Source organism: Drosophila serrata, unplaced genomic scaffold, assembly GCF_035046125.1.
Source record: "Drosophila serrata isolate PLE 108 unplaced genomic scaffold, ASM3504612v1 contig_376, whole genome shotgun sequence".
In the NCBI taxonomy this organism is placed as follows: Eukaryota; Metazoa; Arthropoda; class Insecta; order Diptera; family Drosophilidae; genus Drosophila; species Drosophila serrata.
The window spans coordinates 867,434-883,234 of record NW_028257274.1 but is presented as its reverse complement, the minus strand read 5'-3'; the positions used below and the strand labels follow the sequence as shown (position 1 = coordinate 883,234).

The 15,801-nt window shown below is 41.1% G+C and overlaps 1 protein-coding gene and 1 long non-coding RNA gene across 17 annotated transcripts in view; one reads left to right on the top strand and one right to left on the bottom strand.

Moving 5' to 3' along the window:
- Positions 1-7,012, top strand: part of LOC110191235 (uncharacterized) — a 42,151-nt gene extending 35,139 nt beyond the window's left edge. The window contains exon 2 of the long non-coding RNA XR_002320025.2: positions 6,872-7,012. This is a non-coding gene — a long non-coding RNA (uncharacterized LOC110191235). The remainder of the gene's footprint in view (positions 1-6,871) is intronic.
- Positions 1-15,425, bottom strand: part of CASK (peripheral plasma membrane protein CASK) — a 47,016-nt gene extending 31,591 nt beyond the window's left edge. For 6 of the 16 annotated variants that reach the window (XR_015273171.1, XM_086839519.1, XM_020962002.2 and 3 more), the window contains exons 1-8: positions 15,214-15,425; positions 13,094-13,490; positions 11,976-12,088; positions 11,374-11,479; positions 11,227-11,304; positions 10,207-10,564; positions 9,873-10,140; positions 9,340-9,689 (exon numbers count right to left, since the gene is read on the bottom strand). Coding sequence is in view for 12 of the 16 variants with exons in the window: in XM_020962002.2 (XP_020817661.1) it covers positions 9,340-9,689; positions 9,873-10,140; positions 10,207-10,564; positions 11,227-11,304; positions 11,374-11,479; positions 11,976-12,088; positions 13,094-13,152 (1,332 nt within the window). In the remaining 4 variants the exon portion in view is untranslated. Of the gene's footprint in view, positions 1-4,219; positions 5,322-9,339; positions 9,690-9,872; positions 10,141-10,206; positions 10,565-11,226; positions 11,305-11,373; positions 11,480-11,975; positions 12,089-13,093; positions 13,491-15,213 lie in introns of those variants that run through there. The other 10 variants (XR_015273172.1, XM_086839520.1, XM_020962003.2 and 7 more) reach the window with 4 other exon arrangements.
- Positions 15,426-15,801: the final 376 nt, after the last annotated feature.

The following is a 15,801-nucleotide window of genomic DNA, read 5'->3' as shown; positions in this document are numbered from 1 at the left end:
ACCTTGGTTTTTGGCTGTAATTTAAGGTCATAACATCACCCTACTTATACCTTTTTTTGGTGTACGTAAGACATAAAAAAGCACTAAGCAAGGGGATGCTTTTAGCCTTAATCACTTATACGCAGTGTTGGCATGCTTCCGGGTACACTGATACCGATTTACGTGTCGTATACGCAATATTTGGTACCAGCTTACGGGTCGTATACGTAATATTTGATACTGAATTACGGGTTGTATGCGTAATATTTGATACTAGCTAAGGGGCTGTATAAGTAATATTTGATACCAGATTAAGGGTCGTTTACTTAATATTTGATACCGACTTAGGGGTCGTATGAGTAATATTTGATACTGAATTACGGGTTGTATACGTAATATTTGAAACTGGCTTACGTGTCGTATACGTAATATATGATACTGACTTACGTGTCGTATACATAATATTTGATACCGACTTAGGGGTCGTATACGTAATATATGATACTGACTTACGTGTCGCATACGTAATATATGGGGGATGTATACGTAATATTTGATACTAGCTTGGGGGACGTAAACCGTAAATTTGATACCGATAAATATACGTAATATTTAATACCGACTTACGTGTCGTATACGTAATACTTGATAATAATTTAAGGGTCGTATGCTTAATATTTGATACCAGATATACGGATCGTATATTTCGATACCGGTTAGGGGTCGTGTACGTAATATTGAAAAGCTTGCAATGGATGTTTTAAGCTCAAATAATATCACTTAATACCCTTAATTACATGAAGTTTTCACAGAAAATCCTTTTTTTAAGTAATTAAATCTTTTAAATTCCCCTAATTCATTATAAAATATAACAAATACCCATCAATATCCAAAAATACCACAGATATCTTAACTTTCCAATTAACTAAACAATAAAAGTGACCCTAATGTGTGCACTTAGACTGCCTAATTATTTCCAATGGCGGTTCACCCGAATATCCTCGCACACAATCATCAAGACACTTAGACACTTGCCAAAGAGGATGCGGGCGTGTTGGCAAAAAGGATTCATGGCCAAAAGGGGAAGCAGCAGAAGCAGCAGAGAAGCACCCAAGAAGGAGGCGGCAGTGGCAGTGGCAGTAGCAGTAGCAGTAGCGGCAGAAGGTGGAAAACCGCAACCTAATTACATGTGGTAAGGCCCCAGCTATCCATTGGGGCCAGGCAAACAGGCACAGGCACATTTACAGGCACAGGCCGAGGCACTGGCACTGTTACACACAGAGCGACAGGCGGGACGAAAGCAAGGGACAGTCGGAGGGACAGGTCCTTTATGAGTTATGAATCTGTGCTGAGGCACAGCAAATATTTATGGAGCGCTTGTTGTGAATAGCTGGCAGAGGCCGACAGAAAATGGGGTGAAAAGCAGCAAAACGTGATGAGGGGTTGGCCAAGAAGGAAAAGTTGGCCAGGAAAGGCCTGCTTTGGCCAGCCTGGGAATCGAAGATGGGAATACACTATAAGGAAAATAACGTTTTCTAAAGAATACTACATTAAGCTTAGATATTGAGTGATCTAAACAATCTTAAAATTAATTAATTTCCTTTAAAAACATTACATTTCTCTTTTTATATTCCTATTGTTGTTTATCTTCAAAATAAAATCCTTTTTGAACTCATGTTCTCTTTATAAATCTGTCTTGACATGTGAACAATACATTATACCCCATTTTAAGGATATTAAATTGGAAAAAAAATGTGAGCCTTAGTGGCATCTTCTCAGCCTCGAAGTGCAAAGAAAGCAATTCAGACAATCGATTGACTCGCAAGGACAAGAATGATGCCAGCGAGAGCGTACACGAGTTAAACGTGCAGCATAACGGGCTTTTAATTAATGCACAATAAAGGACCTCTTCCCCATCTGACACCTTTTACTCTTTCCCCCTGCCTCCATTTGCATTTCCCCCTTACCATTCACACCCACTGGCGTTATGTCAAGTGAATTTGAATCCGAATTCGTTTCGGCCCAAGGTTCCTAGAGCTCTGGCAGGCTGGCAGGCAGTGTAGGTCAAGGCCCTTTAGAAAAATGGAGCTCGTGTAATCGCATCCTGGCCATAAACTATTAACTTGCTGCTGTCGCCAACGTTTTGTGTTGGTGCTGCAGCACGCCAATGGAAAGTGGATACAGGATGCAGGCGAAAGGAAAGGATGCAGGCAGGATAGGCAGGCAGGCAGCAGCAGAGGATCAGGGGTCACAGGTGCACTGTAAAATGTACTTTCTCAGATACGAGATATAAAATTTGCTAGATACAGGTGCAGTGTGTGTGGTTACTACATTATTTCCATAGATTTAGCCAAGATTGGAAGTAGATTTTATAGAGTTAAGTATGGATTTTGTTATGATTTTCCAGTTTAAGCAATATTTTAAAGTCAAACTTCTTTATAAACTTGAAATATAGATCTTAAATCATCCATTAAGTATTTTACTTTAGTTTATGATATGTTTTCTTTGATAAAGAATCATTACCAAATAAAATAATAACCAAATCAATAACAAAAACATCTCCTAAATGCTTTAAAACTGATGAAAAATACAGCTAGATTAAAAATATTCCCCCCAAAAAACAAACCATATTTGTTTTCCGTGCAACAAAAGAGTGAAAGCAATTTGGCACGAATTTGTCATCTCATCGAAGTGGCAACAAATTTGGCTGCAACACGACGGCAACAATGACAATAACAATAACAAGGATGATGGCAGTTACATAGTTGCAATTCGGGCCCTGAGTGCCACAAAGGGGCGTGGCATAAGGGGACATTTATGTGTGTTGTGTGTGTTGTGATGTGTGCAGCCAAAAGAGTAACCCTAATGTGTCAGTGGGGCAGGCGGCGTTACAGAGGACATTCTCGTCCTGTAACTACTGCTGCTGCTGCTGCTGCTGTTCCTGACAGTTTGCTTGCTTAGCCTCGTTGACACGTTTAGTTGTCAACTAACCCTACACACACACAATCACACACTCACCCCTTACGCACACCCGGGGGAAGGACATACACACGGATGTGTGTGTGTGTTTGTGTATAGTCCGTGCAAATCAGAAACAAGTCAAAGGTAAAACGAGCGTTGTAATAATGCTGATGGCATCCCAGAAATCGAGCCAAAAACGAGGACATCTGGGGTTAAGAGAAGTGGCTTTGCCACACACACGGCACACAAAAAATGCAAATTCGTTGGCCATTTAGTAAATTGATTTTGCCATTGCAATTGGCCAATACTCAATGAGGCTCTCCGAGTCTCTGTGTGTGTCTCCAGCGGGGAATATGTGAAATAAACGAAATGATAGCAAAACGAAGCGTTTTATGTTCCTTGAAGTCTTACTTAAAGATGAGAGCACCTCGACAGGGGAATAGGATTTCAATATGGCAAATGGACAACCAGTAAGTGGATATCCTTTTGTTCTATTGATGATTGAAACAAATGAAAGGACGGCAGGAATAATATTAGAGAGCTTAAATGACAACCCAGAGATTGTGAAACTGAATACCAAAACTTTTAAATTCTCTTGGAATTTAAATTTATGTCTGGCTTTTTTGTTAGCTTAAACATTTAATTTTAATCCATAATCATGGGATTTACTGAATTTATTCAAGCTAATTTGAATTTATTATCAGGTTTTTTTGTACGATAAATTCCCGATTTAAATAAAGGCCATTTAGGAGATTCCGATTGATTGGTTTTGTATTTAATAAATTATGCATTTAGCATAATTTTTTTTATAGTAATAAGTTGAAGAAATATCGTTGGCATTGCCATAGAACCCACAAAAAGTAATTAATAGCTTTAATCTACATATATATCCGCAGACATGTCAAAATATTAATTAGCTAAATTCTAATCATAGCTAAACATTTATTTGATTGAAACTAAAAACTAATTAAGTTAGCTAAACAGCTCCCTTAGAATCATTTGCGTTTGACCGCATTATGCGGGAAGCGACAAAATGGTTTTCCCGCCCGCTTTTCTAGTTTCCCCAAACGAAACGGCGACGCTGTGCTACCCCAAAAAAAACAGTAAACAAAATTTAATCAAAGTTTGGCCGCAACTCAAATCAAAGGCAACTCCACAATGGCCAAAGCCTGGTGGCCACTTTTCCCACCATTTTCCCAGCTATTTTTCACTACGTCACTTCCCACTCCTCACTCCTCCCCCCTAGCTATACCCATAATCCAAGGCGATGGTGAATTACCTGGTGATGGAGATTGTTGTAGTAGCGGGTTATATATGCGGGCAACAGTTCTGCCGTCTCCAGTCCTATCCACTGGAACTCCGTCTCCGCCTGGAGTGGCTGCTGGGACATCAGCAGGACATCCGCTAGGTTAGGATCGCAGCCACAGCACCGGCAGCAGCAGCACGCATCCACGACCAGGTCCGCCTCCTCCATTGGTGGCTTTATCAATTTATAATTTGATTATTTGTTCTTTGACAAAGCATTTAATTTTCTTTTCTTTTCTTTTTTTGCTCTCTCTCTCTCTCTCTTCTCTTTTGGTTTTCCTCTTTACGGTTTTCCTGGCGTAACACATTTGAATTTAAATTGAGTTATGGCTGGCTGACAGGGGCTGCTGCAGTATCTTCTTGTGCTGCCAATTTATGAGCAGGGCCACGGCTCGTCCCCAGCGCCAGGCGGCGGCATCGGCATCAGCATCAGCATCAGCATCCATATCCGCAGTATCCTTGTCCCACGGAATTTGCTGGAGCTGGAGACGCATCCGGATGGTGGTTGCCATTTTGTCAATTGCTCCCATGTGGATTTTGCCGCCAAACACGTGGGCTGCTGCTGCTGCTGCTCCTGCCTGTCGCCTTCTTTCGCTGATGGAGGTTACCGAGGTTATGGAGGCTACGCGTTGGTTACGGCGGAAACTCGCGCCCGTAATTGGCACACTCACGCACACACACACACTGACTCACCGGTGGAACATCTGCCGGGTCCCGGACAGCGTCCTGTTAATTGGGTCAAGCGGAGGGGAAACCCCCACGAGAAATAGACTCACCGCGGCTCAAACTAGAACTCGTACCGAAAAACTCTGACTCAAACTCAAACTGAACTCGACTTGACGAAGGTTTTTCGGCCACAATACTCCAGAGAAATGGAGGGACGACGACGACGACGCGGCGGAGGAGGAGGAGCAGGAGGAGAAGGATGGCAAGGACGAGAAGGACTCGTTAGCCGCCATTTTCACACATCAGCGGGCAAGTGGCAAATAAATCCGAGGCGTACAAATCCGCCGACGTTCCCCAGCGGCGACTGCGCCGCAAACTAAACTGAAATCTCGGGTGCGCGCTTTTTGTTTAAGTCAATCACGAGTGCTCCGTTGTTGCAACTTGGCCAACAGTGTTGGCTATGCATAGTTGTAACTAGGTACACGATGTGCCTGTACCTAAATATGGGTATATAAGTGAATATTACCACATATTTAAGCTTTAAATAGGGTTTCAAAATACTTTTAAGCTCTTAAGAGAGCCGAGAAGACTAGTTTTCTTTAGGGAACTATTAAGAATAAAAATATGTATTTGAATGTGCATTGCCAGACCTCTTTTAGCACATGGACAGATAGAATAGAATGTAAACAAGGTTCAACTGCAGTTCCACTGTGATATTGTGAATCAATTAATCACTTTGAAAGTTAAATCGATATTTTAGGCCTAGATATTGTTTAAACAATAAGAAAAAACAAAGAGATTTGGGATTTGTAAAGGAAAAGTGGTCTTTGCCACGCTTTTTTAACACCCAAGTCAGCTATTTTTTTAAGAAATTACAGAAAGGAAAGCAAAATGAATTTAAAAACTAGAAAGGAAACTAATTTCGGGAGGTCGAAGTTTATGTACCTTGCTGTTTGCTATTGAATTAAAGTATCGTACCCAAAATCGATCTTAACGATCCTTCTTTCAATCAATATATAGATATTTTCATACGATAAATTGTTCGTCAAATCAGATATTAAAAAACGTATAACTAAGCCAAAAAAGCATTAATTAATATTCGGAAAGCAGTTTTGTGTTAGTTTTTATAACGTTAATAAATCTGCATACTCAATTTAAATTTTAGAAAAATTCAATTTTTTTGACAATTTTTGAAAATTTTAACGATATAACCCCTTATAAAAATTTGAAAAAATTACAAAAAAAAAAATTTTTAAAGGGAGATTGCTAGATCGATTCGCCTTTTGATGCTGATCAAGAATATATATGATTTATATACCCTGCAAGGGTATAATAACCCAAATTTTGTAATACCTTTATAAAAGTCATTATCAACATTAAAGCGGACTACAAATATCCAAAGAAAACCTTTCCCAGTCATATTATCAATGTTTTACTGCACTTTTACTACTTTCTTCACATAATTGTACCGCTGCTTTAAACAAGTTAACTTCTCAGTTAACAAACATAAAATAGTACCCTTTGGCATCACTGCAACGCACCCAGTGGGTTAAGAGGGAAAGAGAGGGGCCGACTCAAAGCGAAAGAGAGGCCAAACTGCAGTTTGCTGCAATTTGCAGAGAGAGACAGAGAGAGAAGGAAAGAAAGTAGTTGAGAAAGAGAGAGAGAGAGTGGTGGAAGCTTTGCAGCATTAAGTTGGACATTGGCATTGTTGTTGGCACTGCAGCCCTGGACAGCAACATCCTCCACCTCCCCCCTGGTTGGGAAAGCATCCAAACCCATTTTCCACCTTCCCCAACCCCCGCTGAGCTGTGTATATAGCATTAACTCATTCGTTCATCGCTTTCATCGTTGGCCTGCGTTTTCCTGCAGTTGTTCATATTTTTTGTTTGCAGATTTTTCTTTCATTCCTTGGGCTTGATTTTTTCCTGTTTTTTTTTTTCTTTCCTTTTTTTTGCAGATTGCTTGGATTTATGAAAATGAGACTGGGCTTGCGTCACACAGGCACACAGACAGAGTCCGGAGAGGGGGAGAGGAGCAAAAATAAATAAAAGAGGGAAGCCAGGAAAATCAGGAAAAGCAGCAGCAGCAGCATCGCAGAGGCGGCGCAAAAAGTGTAGTCTGCTTCAAGGAGCAATTAACGACAGTGGATGGCACAGAGTTATGTTATAGCACTGCGTCCATATCACACTCAGCCAGTCCCAGTCCCAGTTCCAGTTCCAGTCCCAGAAAAGACCACAGCACCACCACCACCCACCCATCCCACTCAACCCACGGAGGAAATGTTCTTTATACCCTAGAACAGGAGGGGGTAAACCAATGAGGAGCTTAGGCCGAGTCTGGCAAATAATTGGATACTCGTGGGAGGATGAATCCTTGCGCACATAAATACTCCGGCGAGTTGTCCTTTTCAAGTTCTTTGACTGGGCCACATTAAAGCCCACTTTGATGAGTGCAATTCCGTTGAAGAGCTCCGCTTGATAAAGAGCCTCCTTCCTACTCTCGGAAATACACATACTTGCATTTGAATTGGAAATAGACATGTATGTCGGACTAGTCATTGTTATTTTAATGGAGAGCGTAATCCCTCTTCATATTGAACTGGTTGTAGAATTAAGTGAAGGGTTTCGAACATTAATGGGGGTTCTGCAAAAGTGCAGGGATTGTATAGAGTACTTAGATAATGAGGGGAAGTTACAGGGAAGTATTAGAAGAATTTTTAAAGATAGAAATTCAGAGAGAGATCTAGCTTGTAGTTGGATTAAAATGCTTTCCTTCCGTATTTTGTAAATATTTTAAGCTTAAACATTCTTTCCAGAAGTAAGTACAAGAACTCCTTGTACTTGAAAGTATTTTCCAATTAAAAGATTTCCTTGCTGATTGAAAATTGATTACAAACCATGATTGGCAATAAATAAATGCAAGTTTAAAGTGTTTCATGACCACGTTTTTACTACAAATTAATACCAAATCGACCTTTTAAAATCTTTCATGACTTGGTTTTAATTTCCAGCATTATTCCCGTAAGACTATTCAGTTAGCCATTCAATATTTGGCCTTTGAAATGAAAGCCATGACGCATTAAAAGTTGTATTCCGGTTTCATTAAACTTCTCCCAAAGCCCTCTTTATATGGATAGCCATTAGGCATGCATATTACTACTATGTTGTATCCAATAACGAATCAATTGAAATCAATTTGATTCCCCGCAGAATATCCAATAATTTTTTACGGTCCTATTTCGACCGTAAGGATATTTGATGTTTTTCATCGAGGCAAGAATTTCTACCCCCACCTATCCCTCTACCTACCCTCCGCTCTTTTTTTGCTTATTTATTTTTTGTGTGTTCGCTATCGTTAAATGTTTTTGTTCCCCTTTTCCGTGAAGTAGGAAAGAGTGAAAGAGCGACGAAAGGAGTGAAGGAGCGGCGGCGAAGGAGGATGGCCATATGCCGACGTAGTCGGAACAACGATGGCCCTTGAGTCGTGTACTCGTAGCATACTTTTCAGCGCAAAAAGCCCCTCGGGAAGGAAGGAGAACCGAGCCCCAGGCAAACCCTGGCCAGTACGGATGTCCTACCTCTGTTTTCCTGCCTGCCTTTACTTTGAATGATTCTGGAAATGCTGCTCCTGCTGCTATTGCTTTAGCTCTTGTTCTGGCTGTGCGCTCTACGTCCGAAATTCATTTCGGTTTATTCTGATTAAACTGTTTATATTTGGTTGCATTAGCTGCTGTATGTATTTACACTTCGAAAAATGTAATAGCTGCTAAGAAATGATTAAGAATAGCTTTAGAAAAGCTAAAATCGATGGAAAAGTTGATTCAAAGGACGAAATAAATGTTTGTGATCCCAAATTTATGGTAATTTGTTTCTTTTTTGAAAGATTTATAGTTCCCTACATCATTTTAAATAAAGGTATACCTCACAGCACAAAATGCAGTAACCTCTATTAATTTCTTCATTTAGAATGCAATTTTGATCCTTAAAAGTGTTTGAAACATATATTTACTACCCCACAGTTCTTTCTCCATTTAATTTTCTTTCCAACATTCTCATTTTCCAGTGTAATTATGTGCCTGTACAGAGCATTTTGTGTGCCACTGTATGAGTCTCTGTTTAAGCAAAGGATTAGTGACTCTGTCTGCCTCCCGAATCCTGGGAGTGATGGCCAGCAGGCACTCATTCTCCTGCGACGGCTTGTTTGCCCGCACTAAATACATTTCAAATTTGTTTAAGCTTAAGCTAAAGCGAATTGGGCAACTCGAGTGGATCGTAGATTGCTATGAACACAAAAGAGGACAAAAGAGCTGGACTCCGGAGTCCGAGCCTGTGATTGCCAGATTATTGCGCAAAAATAAAGCTTGCCACAAAATGCCCAACAGAGAGTAAGAGTAAACAAAAGGCTTTTGCTGCCAGGACTACTCACCTGCATATGGGGGGCGGCCAGAAGCTGCAGCAGCTCGTCCTTGGCATACTTGCCGCCCAGTGAGTTGCCGCCGGCGGTTGATGAGAGCAGCTCCAGGACATCGCGACTGCGTCCAACAGCCTCGGCGGCGGGCGCACGTCCATTACTGGTCACCACTGTCGCTGCGATCCGGTCGAATAGCTGCAGGAACTGGTGCAGCCTGCTGTCGCGTAACATGTCCCGCAGCACATCCGCGTCCACGTGTGCATCCTGCAGCGAATAAATGTCATCCAGGCAGTCCAAAATGCGCTGCACTGCTTCAATGCCCGCCTCCTCGTCGGCCCACTCGTCCGTGGCACCAGCTATGGGCACTGCAATGAACGGGAAAAGCTTTATAAGAATGGATTTTAAGCCGCTTATGAAATTCTACGGCTAACAATTTTCATATTAAGCCTTACATGGAGAGTTCAATATAGATTTAAGCTGATAAGCTTGCAAATTTAAACGTTGCTGTGATTTGGAATTAGTATAAATATAAATAAATAAATACTAACTATCCGCATCGGTGGCGTAAAGCGGATCCATATTGGTGCCACCGGCAATGGCCTGAACGGCGCCCTTGAGCTTGCGCCGGGCATTGTAACGCTTCAATTCCTCCACCGTGTCCGCCAAATGAGTGCGCTGCAGTTTATCCCTATCCCGTATCCATGGATGATCGAGCACCTCGGTGATGGAGAGTCTGTGATGTGGATTGGCAGCCAGCATTTTCATGACTAGATCCTTGGCATTCGCCGAGATGGACTTCCATTCGGGTGCCTCAAACTGGAATAGTTTTATAATTAATTATATTATAAGTTGCTGATGTTATTTTTCCTGATTAAAACTCACCGATAACCGACCACGCGCTATTGACTGCTGCAATCGCACTCCGGATCCCAAAAAGGGCAACCTTCCAGACAGCAGAACGTGCAGCATTACACCGGCACCCCATACATCGCAGCCCTTGCCGTACAGCCGCCTGGTCACAACCTCTGGCGCCATATAGTGCGGACATCCGACGCGTCCGTGTGTTTCTATGGTTTCCCTTGTCCCAGGCAACTGGATGGCCGATCCGAAGCCGCCCAGCTTCACGGGCGCCGAATTGTCGACGGTGGCGAGCAGTGCGCAGGCGGGACGCACGTCCCTATGCAAAATGTCGTTCTCATGGCAATAGCGGAGAGCCTCCAGGATTTGGCGCATATAGTGACTGCAAAATAAGAGTTAGATTAATATAATATGTTCTTCTCTGTATGTTTATATATAACTTTAACGTTGGTTTCGGCGAAAGTACATGATGGAAGCCATATAACTTGATTAATTGGAATACTTTTCTTTGATTAATCGAACTAGGGAAGAGAAGGACGAGTAATTAAAGCGAGTGAGCCAGTAATTGAAACGACTAATTAAAACGAGTAACTACAACGAATGGTAAGAACGAGTAAGTTTTTATACCGATAATAAACTATTTTAAAAAATTAGCAAGTTCTTTCTGACATATTGTAACAATAATTATAATAATAATAACAAAAATGATCAAGTAAATTAACTTCATTTTTGAACTAGTTAAAGAAGATTTAAAAATGTTTTCTGCAAGGTATTTCCCTGAAGGTATGGGAACGTTAACCAACAATATTATCTCTTCTTTTTCAATATTCTCTTTGATTGTACAATAATCCTCTTTCAAAGCATTCCCTTAGCACCTGTTCTTGGTATTACAAATACACATTAATTTACTATTGATACAATTACATTAATTCCCTTGTCGATTTGAGTAAAAAAGCCTGTCGCAACATGGCCAAATTTAAATTATTGATTTCCCTTTGCCCAAAACCAACGCGAATTGAAGAGATTCCATTATCCGTATCTTACCAGGCAACCGCCTCGCTGTAGACAAACCCGGCAACAGCACGACGCACAACCTCGAAGCACAGGTCGGAGCCCTCCATGCTGCAAGTGTAAAGTGAAAGGATTTTAGGGAGGGGCCGGACTGGTGGGGAGCCGGAGCTGACAACTTACAACTCGAAGACCATGTAGAGCATTCCCTCGGAGCTGTAGGTCTCCAGCAGCTCGACAATGTGCGGATGCTTGAGCATGTGACATATTGTGGCCTCGCGCTTCAGATCTGCAAATGGCGGGGGAAGGGGAAAAACAGCGGCAATTAGTTGACATTAGATGGGAGTGGAGTGAAGTCCCACCCACAACACCAGCTGGCAGTGGCACTAATGGACTTAGCGCTGACTTATGTGCCTGCCATGTATCATTTAGTCAATGGCCGGATGGCTGCGTCTCGTCCACGTTCACGTCCAGGAGGTCCTGGACGCCCTTGCACTTGAGCAATTTCTTTTTAATTGGCGTCTTGGGCTGGCAAAGCTGGCAAACACTGGCAAAATGGCAACAGCCGCCCTGGGGGCGTGCTACACGTGTGGCAGCGGCATAATTTTGAATAATTGAGCAGCTTAATTATAATTTATTCACACAGCTCTGGAGCCGGAAAACCAGGGAACTCGAAACCGGGACACCGGGAGCCAAAGGCCAAAAGCCTGGAGCCAAATCAAACAAGGTCGCTCTCTCAAAAAAGGAGATATATATATATATATAAGTTTACTATATAGACTTACCCGCTGTGCTCAGTCCGGGACTCGCTGTGAACTTGGCCACATCGACGATTTTGACAGCAAACTGCTGATTGGACTCTCTGTGTATGCATCGCCTCACAATGGAGAAAGGTCCTCTGCAAAAAAGGAAACGGTATGAGAGTGAATTCGGATTCGGATTAAACTTCAATTGGAAGTTGATTGTGTCTAAATTGGTGGCGTTGAGTAGGAGGTGAATAAAATTTTATTGTTCTCTGGCTAAAAACGAAAAATTCGTTTATTGAGAGCATCTAAGAGGCAAATAACATTCTTGGCAACAAAGAAAATACTCAACTATCTTGCGGATTAAAGTTTTGAGGATTAAAAGTGCAAGTTTGAAGGAGAAGTTCTTTAAAATTGAAGTAGGTTTTCAAAGTATATAGTTTATTTTACCAAAATTTAAGTAAATCCCTTAATTGATTTGTGTTTGAAGTGATTAATAAGTAATAAACGGCTTTAGGATAAAGAAAATTATCAAAAAAGCAAAATCCCAAGCTTTATTTAATGCAAAGTTTAACCGAAAATATAAAGTGCAATTGAGTTTAAGCATTTCTGATTCACAGATTCACAAATTTATAAATAGCTTCTTCTAAAATGAAGTACCTATAAATGACTAGATTGCCAGAATCATAAATATTCACTTAACACTTCATTGAATATAGCTAAAAATCATAACGATTTGGCACATTTTTAACATAATAGAAATACTTTTGCTGCAATTTTCTCTCACAAAACCAAAACTAAATCGCACAAAGTTCAACTTTAAAATGGGAACAACTTTTCCTGAATGGACCTCGGCAAGGACTCTGGTGATGATCACATGGAAAGTAACTAACAAAGCTCTCCAAATATTTGGGGCATACATTTTTGAATAATGCAAAAGTTTGGAAAGTTTTCATGTTTTTTTTTTCATTTAGGGTTTGCTGTCCAGCGGGCTGGCTGGCTGACTCCCTGGCCAATAGTTGGATGATTTACTGTTTGTGGGTGTCCTCGCTGGGCGTACGGGGCGGATGCATAATACATAATGAGATAATGGCCATGGATGCCAGCTGTCAGCGGCAGATATAGACGAAAGATATTACTGGGAGTAAGGGCGAACTTACTTGCCAATGACCTCGCACAGCTCGTAGACATCGTCAAAGAGAATTTCGTCTTCGGTCATTTTGAATAATTGATGAATTGATGCCTCGACTCAATTGCTTTTTCGAATATTGATGAGTTGCGTTGTGTCCCGTTTTCCTGTGAGTTTCCCTCCTGTTTTTGTTGTTCTTTCCGTTGCTATTTTGCCTCCAAAAATGAACATAAAAAATAAACAAAAAAAGGAGCGTCCACTGAGCAACACCAAAAACTTTTCAAGTTTTTTTTTTCTCTCCAAATTGCTTGCAGTTGTTGCTTTCGTTTTCTATTTTTTTCTTGTTATTATTGTAGTTTGTCGTTGCTTCGTTGTTGTTGCCGTCTATAAGTTGTTATTGCTGCCGGTGTTAAAGATGCATTTTGAAGCTGAAATAAAAAGCAAAATTATAAATGGTAAAGGTGAGTTTTTCAATAAGACGAAGGCCTCCAATCAGATTTATTCAGTGTCAAATCAGAATGCCAACTTGACGGTTAGCGATTAAAGTAAACAAAACAAATATAAACAAACAAACCAATAAGGCTACACTTTATCTATACATTAGAACAAAGGAAAGTGAAATTATGACAATTATCAAAACAAGTTCTACATTTATCAATCTTAACATTACTTTAAGCTTAGCAATGTGACCTATTAAACTGACAAAAGCCATAAAATAGTGTCTCCTAAACAATTAAATTTAATAATAAATTCCACAAGGTTTAGGTAATTAACTTCCAGTTTTAACAATTAGCTTTATCAATCCTACGTTCACTTTATCTCAATCTTACTACAAAAGGTCCTGGGATAGTGTTATAGCTTTTGAATAATTAATTCCACATGGTAAAGTTACCCAAAGGCAACCATATAATAATACTCCACTGTGATGTTGTCCGAAAAGCCGCAACGGAAATGAGAATTGGCCAGTCACAGACGCTGTGTCCCTTATCGGAATCAACACCGACATGTCAATCACACTCGTGTCCTCGTATCAGGTGTAAGCCCAAACCCAAACCCAAAATCAATTACAGGCACCGCACCGAATGCACAAAACGCTGTCGAATATTTCCCCGTTCGGATCGGATCGCAAGGAAGGAAGTTTCAACGCTGTCAACGGAGTGAATTTTGCAACGGAAATGATGGGCCATCTGAAAAGGTAAACAAGCGGCACGAGCCTATGGGGGGGAAGGAAGGACTTTCAGGGGGTTTTAAGAGTGTGAGAGAGAATGATAAAGGAAGGAGAGAGCGGCAGGCTATTGTCTTGGTACTATTATTATTATTATGCCTTTTGGGCCCAGCAGCAGCACTGGCAGCACTTGAACGAACACAACACACTTTCGCAACAACTTTTGAAGGCACTCCAAAATTCTAAAAAAAAAAAAATAGCAAGAGAGAGGGACAAAGAGAGACACACGCACGCAGAGAGAGAGGGGCCTCGCCAAGTGTGCGCAGGCGTTTTGCAAAAAGGAATTCCCTGTAGTTTTTGGTACCATTGTAAACGTAAAAAATATAAACTGTGCTTTTGCTGCCGATGCTGCTGCTGCCCGGGTTGCATGAATATTTAAATGTGCAACAATTTACGATGCACACGCACACACACTCACACGCAGACTGGTACTGAGAGAGGGAGATGGCTACAGAGAGAAGGTCCTTTTTGGAGTCATGTTTAATGCAGAGCTGCGCATTGGGCGCGGTGTTTTTGGCTCGTTTCGGCTTTTAGCATTCGGGCTCGAGGCTTTTACCTTGCTCTCCGTTCTTCTTGTTGTTGTAAAATGCCTTGACACTTTCCACACGACCTTACCACACACGAACACTACACTTACACACACACACACACACACACAGGCACTTTGCAATGCATTTCGCCTTCTTATAGACCTCAAGATCCAGATTCCACGCCTCGAGTGGCTTGGCAATTGGGAAATTGATTCCTTGTCCAAAGGATTTGCCTGGCTCATGTCATTTTAGCATCCTAGCCCCACACTGCTCCACACACTCATCTCTCACAGACACACCGCCGCCCCCTCACACACGCCCGCGCACACACACACACACAAACACACATATTTTCGCACACAGAACCTCGCTGGTAGAACTATGCAGAAAACCCACCAATTTACTTTGTTCCGTTCAACGCCCGCTGGTTTTCGGCATCTTGCACACACGATGGTCAAGGTCCGCGATCCGATTTAATTGGCAAGTCGATTGCATTGGTTAATTTACTAATTTTAGTTTAAAACAAACACGGCCCGAGAGGAATTGATTGTAGAGGTGCGCAAACTTCGATTAAAACATCGATGATAACATCGATGTTCTGAAACGATAGTATCGATAGTTTCCCAGCACGAAGTTAACAAGTGCTGTTGAATGTCAAAAATAACAGAATAACAGAATGTTGCGGGTGAATTCCAAAAAAATTAAAGAGGTAAACAGAGAGTCTGGGTGAAATGAAAATGAGACTCAAGAAAAGGTGCTGGTGAATTTATAATTTAATATAATTTCACTTAGTTTCTACAACTCATTCTATATTACGTTTGTCAAGTCGTGTCGCAACTTTCAACTTTGAGAGCAAGGAGGCGTTATGGTGCAAATAAGTTACAATAAGACAGAAAATAATAAAGGTAGGTACGTCTGAGTTAATCAAGAACAATCAAAATTAATGGAAAAGCACAAAAAAAAAATCTATATATTAAATATTAA